Source organism: Oxyura jamaicensis, chromosome 14 (assembly GCF_011077185.1).
Source record: "Oxyura jamaicensis isolate SHBP4307 breed ruddy duck chromosome 14, BPBGC_Ojam_1.0, whole genome shotgun sequence".
NCBI lineage: Eukaryota > Metazoa > Chordata > Aves > Anseriformes > Anatidae > Oxyura > Oxyura jamaicensis.
The window spans coordinates 7,621,734-7,645,835 of NC_048906.1; the positions used below are offsets into that span (position 1 = coordinate 7,621,734).

Genomic DNA, 24,102 nt, shown 5'->3' on the forward strand with positions numbered 1-24,102 from the left:
CGGCAGCAGCCGCCGCCTCGGCCCAGCCGCCCGCCCCTCTCATGTGACGGGCGGCGGAGGGAAGGCAGGCCCGGCCGGCTCTCTGCCACCGCCCCCCGCCGCCTCTCCCCCTCAGGGGGAGGCCGCTCGCCCGCCGTGCCCACCCCGGGCCGAGGGGCCTCCCTCCTGCCCTTTCCCCCTCTGGGTGTTCCCGGCAGGTTTGGCCTGGCGGAGTTGAGGCCACGCAGAAGCATTCCCTGGGGGGCGACGATGGGAAGGGCTGAGGGGTGCCGTCGTGCTGGGTATCGCTATGGCCGGGGTGTCTTTTGGGTTCTGTGGTAGCCAGAAAATGTCTGCAGAGTCGTTCCGAGGTGTCTATGAGGGGAAAGCGGTGATAGAGAGATGACAGGAAGGTGAGGGATGAGAGCTGGGCTGGTGTCACGCTGTCAAGGGGGACGAGGTGGGTGGAAGTGTCCGAAAAGGAGCCTGAGGCTCATGGTGTCTGTGCTCGTTTCTTCTGCAGTCTTGCTCCTGATGCTTTGGTCTGGTGCTGGAGAGATGCTGGATGCTTCCCCTACTGCAGTGGTCATGAAGTTTTGTGTATAAATGGGACTGCTTCATACACAGCAAGGGGTTTTGCCTGGTATGTATTGTCTGTTTTGGTAAGGGAAAAGATTTGTCTGCTTACGGATCTAGGACTCAAATATTTATGGCATTTCCTAAGTCCTTGCTAAAGATCGTCAGTGCGATACCACAGCGGTCAGGATATCAGCCGCCTCCAAAGTCTGTAAAGGTAAGCAGAAGTGTGCTGGCACAGACCAGTCTTCCTTCCTTCCCAGGCACCACCCCACTTTATTTTTTAAAACCTTTGGTGTCAAAATTTTATTCAGAGAGGAAACTGGGGGGGAAGGGGTCAGCCAACAGGAAAATATCAGGGTTTTCATTTTCCTGTTGTAGGCTGGCATGGGACAGCATACTGTCTAAAAAGCTGTGTCAGGAGTGCTCACCTCTGGACACCACTGCTAATCAGTGGCTGTTACATCCCCTTTTGCTGAGAGCTGAGCTTTGGTTCTTACAGCTGCTCTGGTGATAAAGCGTTTTACCTCAGCAAGAAATCATAAATGTCATAGAACTCTAAGATACTCCTCTGTATTTCATATTTTAAATTAACCTTTGTTATAAGTTTAATCAGTTAGTGTATAAAAAGGAGATGATTACATAAAACAGAAGCATTGCCTTGGTAAGAGATTTATTTTGAAATGTGTGTCTATGAAGTGAAATTACAGAATGATTTTTAAATAAATTTGAATGCAGATGAGCTGACAGTGGGTTCTGAATATTTTTGCACACTGAGCGGACTTAATTTACATTAGAGGGGAATCTGTTTCATGAGAAAAATTCAGATTTTATTTTGATCACAGATTGTTTGCTTTAATTTAATCTGTGTTGTTTTGCACATTCACATAAAAATTTCATTCTGTTTCATTATATAAAAATTTCATTCTGTTCTTGCTTTTGTTTAGCAGTATCATTTTTCCCTTCCTGTATTCCATTATAGCTTAATATGCTTTTGATACACAGAAAATTCTACTGCAAAATGAAAGTTTAATCACTAATTATCGTAGCAGCGAAGACTGAGCCATGATCTTCCTCCCACCAATTCACTGGCAAAATTCCTGTTGACTTCAGCGGAAGAAATACTAAGCTTTAAAATTATCAAAATTAGTAGCAAAGATGAAAATGGTGTTGTGATGCAAGCAAGATGAGAAAAAAAGGATTGCCCTAACTATAAGTGATCAGTTGGAATATTTATATAAACTTAATGCTGAAATCACATAAACTTCTGAAATAAATGAAATGTTCTTTATTATGACCTAATTATTAACTTGCACAAACAGTTATATTTCCAGTTTTTTGCCTTATTGAATATGTAGCTTACTCTGTTGTAGGTTTCAAAGATACATCATTCAGTACCCTCTCAAGGAAAACCTGTTCTCTCAGTCCTATTTTAGTAGGATGACTTACCAATGATACAAAATACATTGAAATTATAGTGTCTTCTTCAAGGCTGTATGTCTCTTTTTAAGATCAAAATTGTTACCTTATTATCTCCTTCTCACATGTTAAACTTCAGTCTGTCATGTCTGGCTAAAAACCAAACTAGGGCAGGAGAAGATTTTTTTGAAAATGTACAGAATAAACTAAAGAATTACAGTCATAGTTCTACAGTGTAATTAGAGTACTTCTACCATACCAGAACAGCTTTGTATTTTTTGGTAATTCAACAATAACAATGCCACCACCATTAAATACTGGGCAGTTCCCTACCAACAAAGAAGCAGATGTCCAATAACGTGACAGGTTAGTCTCAGCAAATTTTAGGATGCACTCCAATAAACTGTTTCTTACCCGTGTGAATAATTCTCTCACATCTACTTTGTTTTCCTGAACTTTGATCATTCTTCTGTTATGAAACATATCAATTTTATTTTTCTCTCTGTGTTAATAAGGGTTTCAATCAACAGTTTTGTGAAGATTATTTGATCTTTTTTTTTTCTTGCTCGCTGTCCCTTCTGTAGTCATAACTCTATTTTTACCACAAGTATGTTTTGCCAGTTTTATATCCACAAGTCTAGCCTTCTGTGTTGGAAGAACTTCATAGTCTGTCATTCGTGTAAATAATAGTCTAATAGTTGGTCTGCTTAAATTATTTTTAGGGGAAAATTGGGCATTCTCCAAAAACTGCTGTTGGCAGGGTTGATTCCTTGATGATAAATGTGGATATTTGCTGAATTTTCAGGTAATATACTTTGCCTTTATTTTCCTTTTTTAGATAGCTTAGTATCTTTTTTTGATTAAGTTTTTGCTAAGTAGTAATTTATCACTTTGTGTTTCATTTTAAGGGGTCAGGAGCACATCTGTTACGACATTTGTCGTAACACAGAGAATCAGTGAAGACAACTGAATCCCTTACATCATATTTTTGTGGTTTAAGTGGCTCATTAAATCTTGAGCCATTTTTATGGATTGCAATTTAAACCAGACTCCAAGTGATAGTGAATGAAAATCGCTCTTCCCAACCCCTTTTATACATGTGTTTTAATAATTGAAGAATTTAGGTGTAGGAAAGGCCAGTTGGTTATTACATCTTTTCCTCAGCATGAGACGATTCCCTTTTTTCTGGGTTACTATTTATTAATTATTTATTATTTATTAATGGAAATTCTGAAAAGAATCTTCATTATTCATCTTCAGTTTACTTGTTGAAATAAATAAGCTTAATCCTAATGTGATAAGTTTCCTCTTTCAGTAATGTAAATGTTGCAGTGATGTAAAATACCATTTTATGATTATAGGTTTTTAAACTTTTAATTTCTAAACAAACGCATGAGCTAAGGTGGTGTTCATTACATGAATTACAACAGGAAAGTAGATGGTAACATTATATATTAAAGACTTAAGAAATACCATTCTGAATTTTCTCAACACAGAAAGAAATAAAGAACCTGCCATTGTGCCATAAGGCTGGATGTCGGTGTCTTACACAGGGAAATGAATAACGCATCTTACTGTTGGAAGGAAGAATCTGAAATCATATTTGAGGAGGCAGTCATCATGCATGCAGGTAGACCCATTTCATATGTTCAAGACATCACTAATTGGCAACTTTTGCTTATTGTGACTTCGTTAGATTTGATAAGAAGGATTTTGTAGTTACCTTTAAGGAGACAAGTTACTCTTAAAGAACAAGCATCTATACATTTTTCAGAATATATTCTTAAGGAAAATGGATGCATCTTTTAAAGAATGTACATAAATCTTAAAGAATATAGATATTGTGCAACATTTTGTATACTAGAATTATTTGACTGATTTTATTGCTCACTTAGATGCTCACATGGTTGGAAAAGTGGTGCAAGCATTTCATTTCCTGGGACAATGTCTTTTGTGAGACAAAGTCATCAATGCTCAGCTGTTGTATTAAAGATTACTTCTGTTTAAATTCTAGGCAATCAAATAACTTTTATATTTTAAGAAGCAATGCCTGATAGTTTCCATGCAGAAAGGTCTTAGTCCATCACCATGTCTTTTTTCCCTGATTTTTATTTATTTATGCATTTATTTATCAGTACTTGAATAATCTGGTATTCTTGAATCCCTAAGGCAAACTCTTTGACTTCCTCTGTCTGGCAGATGGGTTTTAGTCATGTATTGTTTCTCAAAATGTTTGTGCTGTCACACATATCATATTTGTCTCAGCTGGAAAAACACATTTATAGAAAACCCTGTTTGCTGGTTGTCTTAATGGTTTCAAGAGTGCTTGCACTTTTAATTTAGTCCAAAAAAATGTTACATGTAAGTATTTTATATTGCTTTGAGGAACATCAAAGCTCAGGCTTAGCAAGTAAATCTTATATTATGAATGGTGCTTTTTTGTATGGATAGGAAGCTCATTCCCCTAAAATAGTCAAAGAAGCAAAATTAAATGTGCTTGTTTTCTAAAAAATCTATGTGCTTTTATTGCAAATTAACTTTTAAATCACATCCTGATTTTTATTTGTGACATATTTCAAATTCCAATTCTTGAAATATATGTTTTTTTTGACATTTGTAAATGAGCATGTTCTATTCTTAGCATCAAATATTACTGGTTTTGGAAGTCATTTCTGGCTTCCATTGTGTAACACTGATAGTGCCACTGGTGAGTGATTGAGCAAAGAACACCGGAATGATCCAGTGAGGAAAACCAAATGCATTAAAAACTGTGGCGGTCCACCAGCTCTGTAATGCTTACGATGTGAAATACACTAAGTGTTGGAACTCGTTCTACCAGTATTAATTATGCATAGTACCAGAAACAAACAGGATGCTTTTGAGTATGAAAGCTGTACCTAAATAACAGAAAAAGATTACTTGGATTCAAAGGGCCAGGGCTGAAACAGATCAATAGTGGGATTTTTTTATAGAGCTTGAGGGTTTTTTTTATCTAAGGAAAATGAAAGAGCTTGATATAAAGTAGTTCTCCAAGGGAGAGTGCACTGACTATGGCCACGCTCTGTTCTCACTCTGAGAAATAGCCACAGTCTGTGAATTCACCTCTGCTGGTATTTCCAGCTTGAGGTGGCTGCAGATACTACTGCGTAGCGCTCTTCAGTCTCACCAAGGCCTGGGATTTTGAAAGTCCTTATTCATCCTACCTTGGGAGCTGTAGCTGGCTGCAAGCCACATACGAGTCCTGCTCTATCTGCATACACATGGCAGCAGTTGAAGGATTTATTGTAGTAATGCCGATAACAGGGGAGGCCCCCACAGTTCCTTCCTCCCCACCTGGAGAAGCCTGCTTAAACAACTCCACAGTGTAAAAGGGCTGGCATCCCAGCGTGCATATGGCAGCCAAGTGACAGGCTGGACTTGCTCATGACGTGCAGTGTTAGAAGGGTTAGACCAGGTGCTCTTGTTGATTCACCAGCGAGCATCTGAAATGCAATTGCTTATCTCCACGTGAGCTGGCTCAAATCTGGCTTTTGGCAAGTCAGCAGTGCACAAATCTGGGTTTAATAAGTAGGGAACCATAAATTTAGCCAGGAGTAGGAACTGTCAACTAATGATGGTGATTTTTAATGCCCTCTTAGCTGTTCAGGTAACTGTTTGGAAACCATGCTGTAAATCAGAATACTCAATCTTTTAAAAGTTCTCTCTTAAAATAATAATTTTCAATCTGTATTACTCCATTTATAAAGTTTACACCGCAAACATTTGCACTGGCAGCATTGCAGTGCTTGTTGTTAGACTGTGACTCACAGGTGGTGTCAAAAGAAAGAAGGCAGAGTGATGGATAGTTGTTTTGTCAGTAGGGACAACATCCCTGTATAATCCTAATTTTATTCCGAACCACAGGCTCTCCATCAGTTTCACTTTCTGATCCCTCATGCTCAGCCCTTCTCAAACTGTACCTAGAGCCAGACTATGCTTGTCAATACCTCATCTGTGCACCACTAGATCACCTAATGGTAGTAAATTGATCCAGGTCAAATATGAGCATGTAATTGCATTCTTGTCAAGATCAGACAGCTGCAAGTCCCAATGTTTAGGCCAAGCTTTAACCTGGCTTTAGAGTGACAGCTGAAATACTAACTTTAATTCAATATCATTGGGGTAAAACCACTCCTTACTCCTTGCTTTTTTTTTTTTTTTTTTTTTTTTCCCTTAAACAAACCTGTGCTATTGGATTAAATATGTACTAAGAATATTGTGCCATGTGGCCATCCAGAATTTAGTGTAGCATGAAATTGTATACTGGTGAGAATATGCCTTCATTGTCTCTTGTACATTATTTTTAAATACATAGCTCCTAATGAGTCCAGAAGCAAAGGGGAAATGATTTCTCATTTAAATGGTGGTGTGTAGTATTTTCAATTCTTACTGTCTCTAACCAGGAAAGGTCCCTATTTATTCCAACTGCTGTAGTTGGAAAAATATACAAAGTCGGAAGCAGAAAAGCACCACCTAAATCCTTTCCTTCTCGTGTCTCTGCCTACTATTTTATTCCTTGTATGTCCTCATAGAGGTAAGAAAAATCCTGCACTCTTCTGTATCAAAACAGAAATGTTTTGGTCTTTTCTTGCCATAAGAAGTGTACTTTCAATTTAAAAAACAGTTCTTCACCATAATTGTCTTTCTTGTGCTGTATTTCTCTTTATAGTCTTAAAGAAAAACTGTCTCTAAGTGCAGGATGATGTTAAGCAAGGGAGTCAAAGTTAAAACTTGGCAAGCACTAAAACAAAGAATTTTTCAAAGGAAATGGTGGAGACGGGTCAAATTAATTCCTGATGTAACTCCATTTACCTCAGTGCAGTTACGTGAAGGATGGATTTGGTACCTTATGCCTCTGGGGTCAGAAAAGGATTTCTGTGATCTCAATCAGCAGTATAAAATAATCATTCTTAAGAGAAAGAATTGTAAATTAAGCCTGATAGAACTGCCTCTGTTATTTTCAGTCTATTAATATAACTGTAAAAGAACAATAGGTCTAGAGAACAACAAAAAGGGCTTCATAAAAAGATTAGTACATGATGATTTGCAGCCAACATCCTCCATAACAGTTTGTGGGAAAAAGGAATTACAACAGACTGTTAAAATGGGCAGTGACATCAGGGACAACTTCACTTTCTTGTAAGTGCCAAAAGCTTTACTCCAGTTTGCTGCATTGCATCTTTATTTTTTTTCCTCCAATCTCATTCTTCTCCCCTGACCGTCTCTAGTTCAGCTGTCCTTTCCCTCGAGTTTCTTTTGGTTCCACTGTGCGCAGGGATCTCTGGTCTCTCTGTGGCTTCTCACTGCTCAGTTCTCTAAATTCTCTTCAGGCAGAAACATCCAAGTCTTTGGATGGAGAAAGGAGAGATGTTTGGCCTTTGCCCTAATTTCTTCTTAGATTTTAAATTTCAATATGCTTAAATTTGATATACTCTAAAGCAATGTATTTTCACTCTGAGTACCCAGCCTCCACGTGTAAATCTGTAGTGCTCAAATATAGCTATACCCAGAGATTAATTCCGTTTTAAAGCCTTGTTATGAAACATCAACCTCTGCCTCCCCATCCCACTCCCAAATTGAGGAAATAATTCTAATAGCAATATGTTAAGATCTTTCCATAGTATAATGTAAAAAAGCCATGTAGTACATTAGTGCAATTAAATTGAAATCAAAAGTCTGTCTTTTTTATCCTTACCAACATGCAACTGTCAGTTTTAATACAGAGGAAAGGATCTATGTATACATGCATATAAAAGATGTGAAAATACAAAGGCATTTATTGAAAACAGACAAAACCAGGAAGATGATAAAATAGTAGGAGGAAGGGGCCTCAGATATAAAAACTTGCTTTGTGTAGCAGAATTTATCACTAAAAGCTAGGGTTGGCAAATTGCCATGCTTTAGATAAAATAAGCTATGTAATGTAAAAAAAATGCTTGACAGTACAAAATACAGTAGATTTTGCATTTGCAAAACTAATGTCCGACCAAGAAATTCAATAAAACATTTTTTAAAGTTTCCTTTTTTTTTAATGTGTATGTTGAAAAGCTTAATTATATTTTCCAATACTGGAAATCTCAGTTGTACAGATGCTAGCTCTCCTCTGAGGATATCTGCATCAGGTGTACCATTGAGCAGGATATAGAAAATTTCCAAATATCCAAATTAAAAAAAGATGATGAAGATGTATTTTGAAACCAAATTTTTGTTAGTCAGAACTACTGAAGCATGTTTTAGTGGAAGATTATTCACATTTTAAAATATCTACAGTTTTAATCTACAAAGCTACTCAAGTAAACATGTACTGCTAAACATTTTCAAATTGGTTAAAGAATATTTTTTCATGCAGAATATCTTTTCTATTCCTTGTTTGTTTCTGGGAAAAGATTCAGAGCTTTAGGAAATAAGAGGACACTTATACCTGAAAGACTTGTCATGGAAAAGTTTTTGAAACCTGCAGAGAACACTACAAAAGCAGGAGAATCTTGGGTATTAAGTTCAGTTATTGTATCAACTTAAAAAAAGGAGCTCTCTTCCGCAAGGGTATTTTCTTCCTCTGGCCTGTCAAGGTCAGAATTCTGGTCTTCCTGCTAGAAGAGAAACCGTATCAGTAGATGATGGATAATGAGCACAGCTAAATTCCCATGACTAACAGAATCATGCTGTTGCTCTCTATTCCCATCTGCAAGGCTTTTCCAGAGCTCAGCATGTATGGAGGATACCAAACCTGAAAAACAAGATGGCAGATAACTACAGTTAAAACAGATAATTTTTTCAACATCTTCATTAGATTTACAAGATAGACTGTTACCTGAGTACCGCTCATATTCTTAAATAAGGTCTCTCACAGCAAAAAACTTCGGTAACTTGTTGACAGGAGCTATTATCTCCTTCATAGATGAAATCATTCCATGAAGTATTTTTAGGCAGTTCTTGTATCTGAATCCTCAACGTCCTGATTGCTTCTACAGAATTTCAGATTTACTCTTTATGAAGAACAGTAGCTTGGCAGTTCTTTTTCTAGGTGCTGCTTGTTCCCTGAAATGGCCTGGGCTTTCTGCATAATTTGTACAAATCTCTCCATTCTATAAATGTACTTCTTTCTGCTTTAGTAAAGCTGAGATACATAGTTATAAGTTAAAAGGAGATACAATTCTTCATTATTCTTCAGCTAAAATAAAAAAATGCTTAAAATTTTTAGAGAGGAGATAAAATTGTTTGTCAGGTTATGAAACTGCAAATAATGGCAGATAGATGCAGATAAAGTATGTTTCTCAGAAATCTAAACTTATAATCAATTAAAGATACTGTATCAGAATGCTGACCATGGGCAATAGGAACTAGTAAAGCAGTAGCTTTATCACAGTGGGCTTTTGGAAGATCCACACTAATTCCACAATAATGCAACAGAAAAGAAAGGTATGCTTTTATCATGCTTCATGTACATTGAGGAATGTATTTCCATTCTTTGCTACCAGACTTTTAATAATTTATGGAAAGTACTTAAAACTTAAGCAGAAATATACTCTTGAGCTGGAAAAGTATTCATGCATGTGTATATTTATATGTAAATATATGTATGTCTATATACATGCAGGCAAAAACTACAATTTCATATTTTATGCTAATGAGACAGACTTTTATCTCTAGATCATAGGATTAGAGGCATTCCTAGTTGTGTAATGAGCAAAAGGCTCTCTGAAGGCTGTTACAAAGCCAGTGTGGATATCCTGCCTTGGTTTCAGCCCAGTTTTGAACAGAGACGTGGTACTCACTTTCAACAGCTGGTTCTAATGGGAACTCTTTCTTGATCCCTTTACAGACCCCATTTACGACACATGAGGAGCAGACTCCACCTCTGACTTTGGAGTCTGCCTGAGTAAAATCATTTCTCCTCACATTCTGCCAATCATCAGCAATTGTTTGACACTTCTGTAGTACTTATGTAATAAAGAAAGCCACTGCTAGTAACAGCAAATTAAAAAGATGTCATCAACTGAAAAAGCCACCCCAGCTACCAGTAAATTCAATAATTCAGGGAGAATTTTACTCCCTGAATTATTGAATTTACTGGTAGATGGGGTGGCTTCTTTTGTAAGTGGAAATTGCAGGGAGGCACTCTATTACTGCTGTGCCTATGTGTGTGCGTCACAGTTGCAACACCCTTTAGGATAACTGGGAGAAATTGACTGGGGGATTCTTCCTTACGATAAGAAGCCTTTTATAAATAGAAGAAAAATTTATTACAACATGGCAGTGTTTATCAGATTAATTTGAAAGCATAATTTGAGTAAACATACTAAACTTTTTCTCTAACTGCAGCACCAGTGTCAAGCAGCTGACTTTAAACAAAATAATGCAAGAGCCAGTACATCCCAGATGAACAATGTGTGAACAACAACAACAAAAACTAATACTCTAGGAAAGAAAAAAAAAAAATACATTTATAATAATAATGCACTTATCTTAATAGTGTTTTTTGCTAGGAGCACACTATTTGGAAAGTATGCAATGAATTTGAAACCACCTCAGACGCATGGTATTGTATCCATTTGAACCGCTGGAAAGGTGCATGTTGACTCTACTGTCAGTAGGCCTGGACCATTAACAGCCTAAATTTAAGGTCATTCCGCAAAAACACAGGTCCTGACCCTGTAGTTTGGTTCACATAGGGATATCCTCACGCTTACAGAGCTCTGATTAAGTCAACAAGGTTAGACATCAGTACTGATCCTGTGTGATTGGATTAGTTGTGATTTGTCCTACTAAAACCCCTTTAAGTTACTTAAACTGATAAATCCAACTATCAGATTTTGTTTCTAATTGATTACACTTTCCAAAATGAAAAAAGAAAAAAAAAAAAACACCTCGCTTGCTTCACATTTTTAATGAACTACTTCACCTTCCTGTTTACTTTTTCATAAGGGGTATCTAGGGCTGGAAAGATAAGAAATAACAACTCTGAGGGAAAAAATAGTAAAGGTGTTATTTCCCTTTCCCATGAAACTGATATAAAATACTTTTGCTTTTTTATTCTTTTTTTTATTATTATTCCACTCTGATCCCATTTCCAGTCCTTACTTAAGTCCATCTCCCCAGGGCCCTTTTCTTTTTGACAGAGTTCTCTCTGCAAAGGAAAGTCAGCTCATATCCAAGTTGTCTCATCTCATGCTGTAATTCACATTCCTCATCCTATGTTCCTGGTGAAAAGATTTATCAAAAATAACCAAGGACACATTCAAAGTTTTTTTTCTTTCTTTCTTTTTTTTTTTTTTTTCCTTTCCCCTGCCCTGGGTTTATTCCTTGCCTCTCAAACTCTTACATGCTAGGTTGAGAAGAGTCGTCCTGCGTATGTCATTATCTCTCACAGCTAGAGTATCTGCTAGGAGGTGGAATTGTGATTCCTTCCCAGGCAGATCAGCTGCTGGATTTGACAAGCACGTATGAGTAACAAAGGTTTACCAGATGTTTTTTCACTGATAAAAGCATTCTTTTATAGTAACTATCGTAGCTATAGCAATATCCAAAATGCAGTTGAAGCTTTGGACAATGCCATTTCAACAGGGGCCTTCAGAAAAAGCATTTCCTACGTGGAGGGAAGACAGACTGCTAAATAATCCATTCAGGAACAGCTATAATGTCTTGTGGATACTATATGAAAATACATTAGAATTTCCTGTAAATTGAACAAGTAACAAAGAAGCTTGATGAAGCTTTAAAAAAATAGAGTGATGAAAATCTCTACAGACTTCTGGATTGCTGGGATTGGAAAGTAAATAGTTTAGCTAAACAGAATTTAGAAGGTACAGTTACCAACTGCAAATGCACGATTATAAGCCAGGAAGGAAAGTGAGGAAGAACTCTGAAAATCATGTTTGACAGTGACAACACAGACCACACAGTTGTTATTTCAACCAACAGATTGTAGAGAACACATACCATATATCACAGTGAAGGACTGGAAGCCTGCTATAGTCTGTACAGATGTTCTCACTAAGCAAGCAGCTAGAGAACAGGAGATGAAACCTGACCTAAAAGTGACCTGAAAGTATACAAGCAAGACTTAGAAAGGTGCTCTACTTCATCATTTATTTTTTTTTAATCTTAAATACCTTTATATTGTAGGAGAGTAGCAAAGGGCAGAATTGGAAATGTTACAATTCTTTCTAACTCTGGAAGAAGTCATACGTGCTTGCAGTCATACTTGGAATGCAAGGCTTAACATCTGAAAGGCAATTCATAGGAAGCTCTGCTGCAGAAAAGATTTTTTATTACAAGAGGCCAGACAGGAACACTGAGCTCAGAAGGGTCATTTGTGAATAACTTCCAGCTTAAGTGATTAAGGGCTCCAGCCACTAGCCAGACCCACCCCTCCTCCGCGCACACACAAAAAAGGCGTATCAGAAACATCCTGTTTGTCACTGCTGCTGGCTTTTTGTTCAGTGAGCAAGAGGGGAGCATTTGACTTCTGTGTTGGTTTTGGTTCTTTGCCCTTAGGGATACTTTTAACAATGCATAATACTTGAAAGAATTCTGAAATATTGAGGTTTTTCTCTTCTTCTTTGAACTATAAGGTTAAAGATAAATACATTTTGATATGCGTTGAAAGCATTTATGATAACAAAAGAGGCTCAAAATACTGATAATGTGCTTTACAAGCATGTTTGACAACAAGATCCCTTTTTTTTTTTAATGTAAGGTAAAGCATTTCAAATACCTTTCAAAAACTATCTTCTAAAGAGATAGGCATAATTTCATCATTTTGTTAAATTATTTTAGTTTGGTTGGTTTATTTTTTATTTTAACCTGCTATCATATCTGCCAGAAAAGACAAGAGCTAAGAAACATATTGCAAAGGTGAAGGATGTATAAGTCTAAATTGCCAATTGGTTCCTTTGCCAATTTCAGATTCACATAGAGGAGGTCTGTGCTCCTCTACAATGAGAGCTCTACGTGAAGTGCAGAAAGGGAATTGATGGCACTCTGTTAATTGTGGATGTCTAACCATATGCTAAAACTGTATGGCACCTCCTAGACTATTAAATAATAAATAGATTTAATAATAAATAAATAGATTTATTACCCCCCCTTTCTTTTTTCTCACATTAAATTCATGTTTCGAGGGAAAAGACATTCAGCATTTATCATTAATAGTACATTTGAATTTCACATGAAAGGTATCAGCCATTTTTTCAATGTCAATATCATTTCTTTTCAGAATGAATACTGCACATAACAATAGCGTTTCCTCAATATTGTCACTTACGGCATCAAGCGACCCTGAAAACGACCAAAAAAACGTAAGTTAATTATGTCTTTTGATTCCACAATAAGTCATCTGGTAGCAGCTTTCAGTAGGGAGATCTGAAGTATGAAGGTTTTCTGGACATTTATTTTTTACTGCTCACCATGAAGCAGAAAATAAATGTTTATTCTACTCCTCTAGTGTCACTTTGGTCAGCAAAAGCAGTAAGTCTTGCATTTAAACCCTTAGGAGAAACATCCAACAGCATTATCCTGACTTATGCAAGAGAATTGCTGTGCATTTTCTACATGTTTATCATGATTTTCTTTCCTCTTCTAAAATGTAACTATGGTGCAAGACTAGACCTAGTTAGTAAATACCTTGGAAATAAATTCATTGTGACTGGTTCATTAAGGTGTGTCAAAGAAAAAAAGTGCAAAAAGAAGGCCAACCAGTTAGCATGGGTTGCTAATATGATTAAGGTAACCTAGAGCTCAGCTACCACATTTCCAAAGCCAAGCATAAATGCACTTTTGTTAATATGTTTTAAAGGTTTTTAATGTTTGATATGTGATAAACATACATCTCTCAAAGCTTATCTCTGGAAAAAAAAAAAAGAAAAAAAAACTATATTGTCAGGAATAGGAGCTCTTAAGTTATATGCACATCTGTACACCTGACTGAAAAATCAGAATGAGGAGCAGCACAACTAGCTCTTCCGTTGAGCACAGACAAAAGTTTTTTAAAAGACTTTTATTTGTTTTAAATAGCTTGATAAAACCCACCAATCGGTATTCAGAGTTCAGTTGTAAACAGTTACAGTAATTTACCACTGTGTATTGATTTTGTACATTAAGCTATTTGTAGTGACAATCCATCAGACAAGTCAAATTCAGCATATTTATAAATTGAAATGCACTGTACTAAGATAAAACAATGCCATAACTGAAAATGTTCAAAAGACTGATGTTTAACTCCCTCCTGTGGTGTAAGCAAGCAGCATCACAACTGGCTCCTGGCAGCTTAGACAGCACTCTTATTATTCAGAAGTCTGTATTCATTGCATTAGGACACAGATTTCAAGTTCACTATGGAAATTCACAAGTTCAAAAGTGTTATAATAAATTTCTAAAATACATACAAAGTTGTAAACATCTTTCTCTGGAACACACACAAAAATGGTTTGTGCCAGCCTCCTTTGTCTCCCACACTGTAATAAAAAATAATTAGGCCAAAGACCAAGGCCATGGACTAAAATTGTTTTACATGGGTAACAGCACAGTTCACAGAAAGTATTCTAGTGTCAGCATTTAAAATTAGTGTCACCAACAGGGAGCAGAACCCATCTTAAAGAAAGTTCATGGAACACTCATGAACTGATGAACCAGGCACTAAGCAATAGATTTACCTATTTTTAGGAACAAAAGCTTAATTACATCTAGCTATTTTTATATTTGAAAAAAGGTGAAATTGACTGCAAGCAGAAAATAAAAGAACATTGCTACTTGGAGAAGATTGATCTTTAACCATTTTTGCTATCAGGTTCTAACTATAGATCTTGCACAAAAAGAGATTTTCCGAACAGACTATAACTATACTGAGATCACACAAATGCACAGGATCATTTCAAGGCAGATTTTTTTTTTTTTTTCTGGAAGTTCCTCAGGCCATTTTCAAAAATGTATTAGTTTTCAAATCGATTTCGACATTAACAATGAAATAACTGTTTACTTGGTCTGAATCTTACATCACAAATTCTAAAAAGACTAAGATCATTGATATCTTGGAATGCAATACAGAATTAATTTCAAAGTACACAGTAATATGGCTTACTTAATGCAGGGTAATAAGGAAGGATAGCTTCATTCTAGCACTTCCATATTATTCTTATTTTCACAACAACTACCAGCAGGTTTGATTATCTGTGTCTTTCTGTTGAGTATATGAGTTGATCATAAATACTAACATTTTCATAAACAAGTTGTTTGAAAGTTCTGTCAAGTGCAGCTCCTCACTGAGGATTAGAGGCTTTGTAGTCTGAGATACCAAAAGGGAATTCATCACAAGTATTACAAAAATCTTAAAAAGTGTTTTTTTTTTTCCAGTTATTGACTGTGCATCACAGAAAAAAACATCAGGACTCATTTTGTAATACGCAGCCTCAAAAAAAAACAAAAAAAAAAAGATTTAAAGTATTAAGAGTATATTCATGTGAATTTTTCAGAAAGTTATACTACGACCTAAAAACAAAGTTTTGAAGCTAGTGTAACTGTTTCTTAAATTTCAGCCTCAATGTATTTGATAAGCCCTAAATTCTAGCTGCAATTCTCAGCTGACAGATGTAAACAAACTTTAATATTAGATTTTAATCAAAGCAAATGCTTTGTTGGGAAAAAGCAGAAATACATCACACTGACTACTTACTGTCCTGGCAGATATACCACTAGTCATACACCCATGACAGACTATGGATCCTTACATCTTGATGTGGTTACTGTCAGTTTGTTATGCATTACAGGAGAGCATTTCTGAAATTACACAATTTCAGCATATGCTTATGCTGAGAAATTATGTGGAGGGAAGAGAAGGAAAACATAAGTAGGATCAGGCCATAATTAAAAACAAAAGGAACAACTTGACAATAAGCTGATATATTGGGGAAGTCAGTAAAAACTTGCTTCTTCCAAAAAATAAAAGAATGTATACTTTTAATATAGGTATACACACACTTCTTAAGGAGGGGCAAAGGAGGAAAAAAAAGCAAGCTTTCGCAAAGTTTAAGAAAGAGCCACCTTTACAGTTGTTTAAAAAAAAAAAAAGCAAGAGGCTAAAAACTGTCTACAGTTAAAACTGTCTCATGGTGCATGACAATGCATACAAGTAGTTTCTAAGATTGCACTAGCTAGTACCACACTGCGAATTACAACATCTCTACTGAATTTTGCATTGTAATGTCAAGAAGTAAATAATAGTTTGCATAAGCATTCCAACATCATACTGTGATAATACATTTTTACCCACATGCAGAGCTCTGTGTACATACATTTAAAAGTATATTTTCCTTTTTTTTTTTTTTTTTTTTAAAGCAGTACACCATATAGTAAATTTCCACTTAAGTGTATGTATGTGGGAAACTATTAGGCAATTCTCTACATATTGAGTATTTTCGTTGTTTTCTAATGGCAGAAACACAAGTTTCCTATGTAGTACAGGAGGGATCTGGACACTGGTCAATGAAATCTTAAAAAGCAAGAATTGTTTAATAGAAATACCCCTCTTCAGCAGCAGTAGAATAGCAGGATTTAAGAAGAACTGGAAATAAGAAGGCAACTCCCGGTTCAGTTAAAAGATCCCTTGCTCCTATTAAAAGTTATTTTTCTGTACTATAATAAATCATCCAAAAAACATTCTCAACCCTAACAACACATTTATTCAGAAAAGCAATTTCCATATAGAACTTAGAGACCACAAAATTCCATACAAACTGGTTCTAAGCAGAGACATTTTCTATCTTTTGAGATGAGTTGATAACAAAACATTTGTGGAGAGAACCGTGGCCTAAACCATATATTGTGTTTGATTTATATGTAGTTTCAAAGGATTGACACCCTTTTGGTTTACTATTCTCCCACTAGAGAAGAAAAAAAGCCATCTGAGCATTGTCTCTGCTAGTCAAACAGTTCTATTAGTGCAAGAATAGTGTTTCCCATTTCTGGCCTCCCCATGCTTAAAGTGCAGTATATTACATGAGATTTCAGTATACCAACCATCCTTTATTTGAGTTTCAAAAGGAATGTTCAAGTTAGAAAGTTACCTTTTAGGCTTTAAGCAATAAAATCCAAGGCAAAGTACATAAGCTATCTTAAAAATGGATTAAATCCACTCACTTAAGACATTCTTTAAGTCTTATATTCAATATACATATAATACACAAAAAATAGCATGTCACTTAACTGTATTGTATCTGTATTTAAAGTGATCCTGTAATAAGTAATTAAAGGCCACTCAATGCAAATTTTGCTTGAAACAGGACTATGTTACCTGGACTGTGATACATGGTATGTTTCAACATTCCAAGATTCCCACCTGCACAGGCTTATCAATGAGACAGCTCTTGGCACCACACTGTACACACAGTTAAATTCTAATTAACCGGTGGTTTCTCTCATTTTTCCTCTTCTTTTTTTGAATCACCATTAAGAGTCAGTGTGTGAAAAACTGGATTAGTAATTTCATGCCTTCAGCAACTCCTCTCACCTGTTAACATGACAATACTACTTACAAGCTTTTCTTTAATATACGAATGGTTCCCAAAATATGTGGTTCCCAAATGATGTATGAAAGGGAAGAGAATCTTCCAGGCCATGCTCTTCATCTGAACAGATGGGGTTCTAGGCAAATACAGGTACAACCACACCAACAGATTCTCTAAATAGGAAGTTCAAAGCGATCAGTTGTGGATTCAGGACTACGTTTGAGTGCAACTTTGAAAACAAACTAACAAACCTCATCATACAGGAAGATGGTATTTCTTTACCTGTGTAGCTATTTATAGAAATTAAAGATGCAGTTGCACATTTTTTTTAAGCAATCAAGCCAGCTTAAACATGCTCCAGCCCCAACCTCCACCTTCAATCCTGTACCCGCAGCTCTGCCAGCTGTTAAACATACAGCAGGGTTAAACTGTGTACAGACAACAGTTCACACCATAACCCAAATAAGCCACAGACTTCTGGGGAAATGTCTTTGTTTCTTGTGTTTTGGGGAACCACGTTACCTCAAAAATCTTGATCCATAAATGCTTGCGTTACTACCGATGCAAGAGTGATAAACTGCAGTAGTGAAGATGGGAGAGAAAAGTGTGAACGGCTTGACGAGAAGGAAACTATTACTGTCAAAATAATTACTTAAGATACTATTTTGAAGTTTCTGTAGTTTTGTGCCATGTAGTAAAAAGTCTAGAACTTTAACAATTAATAAAAATACACACCAGGGAAAAAGTTATTTTTTAAATTAAAGCAAATGGCTTTTTATCTCTTCTAACATCCAGAAGAAATAGTCAACCAGTTGGGATAATAAAAGCACAACATGCCATCTAACACAAGAAGTAGTATACCTTACTTTTGGCACTCAAGTAAGGCTTAGAAAACAATATATCCTCCAATATCTCACCCCATAACACTGCTAACCAACATCTCATCTTCATAATCACGGACTTCTCTATGCTAGTATACCAACACCCAAGCAAACATTAGAAACACAACTAGCTTTCCTGGTCAATACAATTCAAACTGAATGCAACATCATTACTTACTCCCTTTCCAAAGTGAAGTAAGCTAGATAGTAAAAATGATGTAATGTGTCAGCCACTGGCACGAGTTTACTCCGCATTAAATCCTCACTTTTAACTCAGACTGAAGAGTTAGCTGAAGACATATCCTAACCCATCACATCAATACCTCCCTCTTCAGGGAAGTCCACAGAGCGCACTAAGCCTATCTATACTAACTCAGTTGTTGAGAATTTTGGACACTAAGTTCAAATTTTGACCTACTACACAAAGAGTTTCTCTATCTACGTGTCCAGAGGATCGTATTCCTACAATTTCTTATTCACAAACAGCTCTATTGATTTCAACATGCTTGCTCCATTGTTTGCCAAACCCTGTTGTCAGAAGTCTGTCCCAAAGCCAAAGTCAACAGGCCCAGAAATGATTATTATGCCTCAGTGATAACAATCACTATTTCAAGGAAATAAAACGTTCTTTTAAAAAATTATTTATAGTGTGTCTATTGTAGCCCAATAAAACTCATGAGATCCTGCTTAAGTTAGAGCATTATCACCCTTGAAAAGGAACGCTGCTGAGAATTAGGCCGTATTGAAGACCATCACCCCAAGAGCTTTCTGATTCAAAGTGTTTTGAGGACTGATACATTAGTTATGGTTGATGTCACACTGGGAATTCAATTCTACAAGCAGTAGTTTCATTGGAAATGGTTGTAAACAGTAGTCAAAATACTCAGCAAATACAAACCCTTAAGAAAACAAAAGGATCTGTGCTAAGCAGTCAACTTGAGTTCTAGTCTAGTGTTAACAGGACACCTGCAGAAGTCCCAGAAAGCGTTGAGATTAAGTTCGTTCCAATCAGAGGCAGATATTCTGTACTTAAAAAAAAAAAAAGCCTCTTATTTCAACAGCCAGTTTTACCAGCAACTACACAAGTTTAATTTTTACTTCAGCTGTCTATCACTAAAACCTGAACTGCAACCTTGTCTCCAATTTAATCAATTCAGTTTCTATTAACGTTAAAAATAGTAACTATTAAAATATTAGTATGTTTTTACCCTCACTACTGCATACCAGAGACCTGCTAATGCAAAAGCTAGGACAGATATTACTAGCTGTATGATGTGAAAACTGGTAGTCACATATTGTACACTTGAAAGTATTGTCTTATATCCAAGTGGTTGCTCTGAAGTAACAGGGCTTAAGTAACAAAGAAAAATACACGATTTCTGGTTGTTTAAGAGTCCCATAGCATAATCATTCAGTGAAGCAACTGGAACAGAGTAGAGATCAGTAAGCCCACCAAACTCCAGCTCTTCAAGAAGTGCAAGCTGCAATTCATTCTCTATGCTGCTGCTCACTTCTAATTCCAGAAACTGCAGTTCTTGATTACACTGCAACTTTCCCAGCCATGTGTGTGCAAAACATACAAAGTTATCTCCTGGGCAGCTTAAGCTGAAGTCTGCAGCAAAACTACGAGCTTTCTCCAGCCAGCCCATTACTGAAATATTAGCACAGTGAGAAATCCCATCAAGCCTGGCTTCCCCAGAAGAAAAACACAGACAAAATGAATCTTTCCAAGGAACTGCTGGACTTGAGTTTCTCCCTGCTGATTCACTCAAACTCAGAGGCATTTCTTTGCCAACATAAGGCGGAGGTATATTAACAAAGAGATAACAATTCCTGATGTTAAAATAAAATAATTCTTTTTGTAAACTGCTACTATGATTCTGAGAGTTGTTCAACATGGAATGTACACATGTCAGGTGAGCTGCAGCCTTGTGATGACCTGGGCCACTGTCAAATACTCTTCCTGGGTTTAAATCTTCTTCCTTCATATTCCTATAGAAGACAAACATAGCTTTGCTGTTTCACAGCAGAACGAGCTTGAAGAAGAACGTGACTGACTGTAGTTGCAGCATAGAGTGCAAGCAGCATAACAAGTGACAAGTCAGTGGATCTCAATATGGACCTAGAGAGAAAGAATACAGGAAGTTATTACACTAGTTTCCCACCCCAGTATTTTTTTTTCTAAGCTCATCCCACAAGAAAAAAAAAAAAAAAAAAAAGAAGAAGAAAGAAAAACAACTTATCTTTTCTCTAGATCTCAGTATATAGAAAAACAAAAATTCTTTAACATAAAGAGGAGCCCAAGTGCAGATCTTAAGAGTAGTCCAAACAGACAAGTCACCCTACAGACTGCTTTGAACATATCTAAAGGGATAGGAGGTGTACCCAAATATAAACTTTCTTCTGTACTTTGAGTTTGATGTTACTAAAAGAGAGTTTGTAGCAAGCATCAATGTGAGTCAGCAAATGAGCAGCTAGAAAGACTGACTGTGTAACAGCATGATTTTCTCTCACCAGTACAAACGTAGACTGTAACTGATTAGAGGCTTAACGTTGAAGGCAAATATTAAAGTCATGTTCCTGTAAACAGAAGTACATGCTGCAGTCAGTCAGAGACAACGCCGGAAATCAGGAACGTGGCATGAACAGCTTCCCGAAGGGAACCGGCCAGACTGGCAGTTAGAGGACACTGCTTATACTGCAGCCAAATGACAAGCTGATGTTATTACAAGAGAACCACTACGTAGCAGCATAGATAAGAAGCAAAGGCGAGGCGTTTTTAGCCACCGAGCTTATTACTATGCCACGTGTGTAATTTTTGGCAGCATGGCTCAATATCAAGCTTCAGAATTGCAGGACAAATGCGTCCCAAAAATAAAAATGTGAGACACCACATTTTGACCTCTTCCCTCTCCAGCATGCCTTTCACAAGTCACAGGCTGCAGCCAGCCTTATCTGTTAGCACTCGGCCACCAGCCAGATGTCAAAACTTAGAGCACAGCTATGTTTACGAGCAGAGAGAGAGCACCCAACCTTTGGCTACACCAGATGGCTGTAGCCTGCTTCTGTTGCCAGTTATGTTAAAAGCAAAGCTCTCATTTCGGCACCAAACCAATAAAACTTCCACCCTGTGAGGGATACCCGGAATGTCTTTAGGTCAAAGCTTGCTTAGGGAGCCCCACGTTTTGTAGCAGACAGGAGAGACATTAAATTTGAACTGTCATTTTCACAGTTACACTGTTAGTTAAAGCTACCCCTGCATTCTCCCTGCTAGAACTGTTCTTGGCTTTAAACACATCATTTTATTAGGAAATTATTTTATCAGGCGCCAAGCACACGACACCCGAACAGAAGCGCTCCCAACCCAAGCTAAGGATGCCCTCAAGTCCAGGATGACTCGGTAACGAGGACAAACGTGAGGGCGGCACACGGAGGCACACGGGCTGAGCAGGGAGCAGCCCCGGAGGGCAGCCCGGAGCACGGGGCCGGCCCCGCCGGCCCGGTGCCGCCGCCCACCCACCTGCAGCCGCACGTTGAGCATCATGGAGGCGACGATGTAAAGGTACGGGAAGTTGATGCGGAGCTTCCAGGCCAGGTCGAAGAAGATGAGGAGGGTCCTGGTCAGCCCCTTGCAGAACACGCCGTAAGACCTAGCCGCGGCCGACTGGGAGAGCCTGGCAGCCAGGGCGGACAGCGCCGCCGCCATAAACCCGTAGCCCGGCCCCGCCGCCCGGGCCCCGCCGCCGCCGCCGCCGCCGCCGCCACCGGGTGTCAGCAGCGGGGAGGAGCCCGCCGCCCAGCGACGTGCGCGCCGCCGCCTGCGTACCGCTGCGTGCGCGCCGCCGCCCGCGGCCGGGGCACGCCTGCCTGAGGGCGGCGCGCGGCGGTTGGGACCGTTGGGGCGGGCGCGGCCCAGCAGCTCCCTCAGGCGGGCCGCCGCCCGCCGGGTGTTGAGAGCCCCCGCAGAGCGACTGGGGCTCCTCACAGCTCTTCCAGGCGGGCGGGCTCTCGCCCATGGAGAATAGAAGCCCCAGGGCTTGGCTCACTGAACTTCCTCAACGCAAATCAGTCGGCTGTCCATACTGATAATGATTTTTGCTTGTTTTGGCCCCCCCCCCCCCCCCGACCCAAACACACACACATTTTTTTGTAATTTTGTTCTTGATGCAGTTAGGCGATAAATTTTGAAAACCACCTACTTACACAAGGAAACGCTTTCTATGCTTTTCAAGTCAGCACTTCAGTTCTGAATTTAAAAGCAGTGTTCAAACATTGGTTTTACTTAAACATTTTTCTGCCATACCCTAGGAATTCTTTGAGGTACAAAAACTCTTTGAGGTACATTATCATCATCACACTTTGCCAGTAGGGAAAAATGTCCCCAAAACAGACAACCAATACCATTTATGAAGATAATTAAACAAGAAAAAAATGCCCTTTTCTACCAGAACTCTTCTATGTAGTTTCATTAACTTTTAATAACTGTAACATGAAACAGAAAAATCAATCTAGTGATCTAAATTCCTTGTGAAATATTATTTTATTGCCACAGAATCACTCTGGTGCACAGAGAGAAATTCCGGTACAAAATTGGACACGCTCCCAGGTTTATCTGCAGTCCCTTTGTCTGTAATGCTGTTTTGTTCGTTAGTTACATAATGGAGCGGAAAACCCCTGGAAAACTCACTCTGTGTCTGGAAACTGTAAACAGTCCAATTAAGGAAAATACAGGCATTGGCTTGTGCTCTCAGGAACTGGAGTATTTTAAGGATGCAGCGTGTTTTGAAGGCTTGTCCATCCTGCAGGTGAGGAGGTACCGCAATACCTCCGTGCTACCTGAGGTACCAGGCAGCCCCTCCAGCCTGATCGGGATGGGTAGAACGTGGTTGTAAATGGCAGAACCAGTCACTGGAGCTGTCCTTAGCCAGTTTTTTCACTTTATCCAGCTTCTGAACAGATCTGAAGGAACCCGCTCGGATCTCAGGCCTTCAGATAAGCCTCTTATGACTGTGGAAGTCCAGGACCCCCTTCCTTCACTCCTTGTTCTTCTGTTCTGGACAGCTGTAGCTCATTGCAGTCATCTAAGCAGATCTGACTGAATGTCAGACTGTGGAGTTAAATGCTCTCTCAGAGGTAAGATTATCCTATTGATTGTTAAAAGCAAAACACTGCTTATTCAGATCAAAAAAGTATCAAAGAAAATGCATCTTTTAGAACCTACCTTATCAGAAACCTATCCATCTTCCCCAGGGTTTCCTAGCAGATTCAAAGTCCTTTGGATCCCTCTTTAGTCACAGATGTGTGTCAGTCCTTTAATCAAAGCTGAAGAATCCCCTTTGAGGCCAGGATTGATCTGTCTATGGTCTGACATTTCTGTGCCTGGGTCTCTTGAGCCTACCTGCACTATTAAAAGGAGGAGACAGGACTTACCTGCACCATCTTCACTTTGGAGAACATGAAATAATAGCCTCCACTCTCCTCACAACTTCATTCATAAAGTATCCTTTGGGTTATTTCAGCACATCATGCAAAAAAAGGGAAAGAGACTGAAGTTATGTATATTATTCATAAGGTGAATACAATAGCTTGCAATTCACAAAGGTTTCCAAAGACAGGCATATGCTTCTTTCTGCAAGCAGTAGTATTACTGCTGTGTAGAGTGTCTGTCAGTTTAGCTTGGCTGTTTGTGAAGGCTGTGGTGCTGTATC

General features: G+C 38.2%; 1 protein-coding gene and 3 long non-coding RNA genes across 5 annotated transcripts; 1 reads left to right on the forward strand and 3 right to left on the reverse strand.

The window, feature by feature from the left end:
- The first annotated feature begins 48 nt into the window (after positions 1 to 48).
- On the forward strand, positions 49 to 21,919 carry LOC118174392. 2 transcript variants are annotated; one of them, XR_004754634.1, is made up of 6 exons: positions 49 to 392; positions 503 to 622; positions 2,697 to 2,779; positions 3,471 to 3,604; positions 13,232 to 13,313; positions 20,985 to 21,287. It is a non-coding gene; the product is annotated as an uncharacterized LOC118174392 (long non-coding RNA). The 2 variants fall into 2 exon arrangements; XR_004754633.1 differs by lacking the exon at positions 20,985 to 21,287 and adding an exon at positions 21,720 to 21,919 and having other exon boundaries at positions 54 to 392.
- Positions 2,556 to 22,850, reverse strand: LOC118174394. The gene is made up of 3 exons (XR_004754637.1): positions 22,725 to 22,850; positions 12,301 to 12,307; positions 2,556 to 2,566 (listed from the first exon to the last, which is right to left on the reverse strand). It is a non-coding gene; the product is annotated as an uncharacterized LOC118174394 (long non-coding RNA).
- On the reverse strand, positions 8,199 to 10,008 carry LOC118174395. The gene is made up of 2 exons (XR_004754638.1): positions 8,825 to 10,008; positions 8,199 to 8,740 (listed from the first exon to the last, which is right to left on the reverse strand). It is a non-coding gene; the product is annotated as an uncharacterized LOC118174395 (long non-coding RNA).
- On the reverse strand, positions 15,691 to 22,303 carry LOC118174390 (small integral membrane protein 10-like protein 2A). Its single transcript, XM_035339705.1, has 2 exons — positions 21,915 to 22,303; positions 15,691 to 20,516 (listed from the first exon to the last, which is right to left on the reverse strand). The coding sequence occupies exons 1-2, from the start codon at positions 22,098 to 22,100 to the stop codon at positions 20,496 to 20,498; spliced, it is 207 nt and encodes a 68-aa protein (XP_035195596.1). The 5' UTR covers positions 22,101 to 22,303; the 3' UTR covers positions 15,691 to 20,495.
- Positions 22,851 to 24,102: the final 1,252 nt, after the last annotated feature.

What these genes read in the sequence shown, in the direction of transcription:
- LOC118174390 (XM_035339705.1), bottom strand. Translation starts at nt 22,100, where the DNA reads ATGGCGGCGGCGCTGTCCGCCCTGGCTGCCAGGCTCTCCCAGTCGGCC. An exon ending in TGCTCAACGTGCGGCTGCAG is followed by an intron (nt 20,517 to 21,914) that starts GTGGGTGGGCGG and finishes CTTTCTCTCTAG; the next exon opens with GTCCATATTGAGATCCACTG.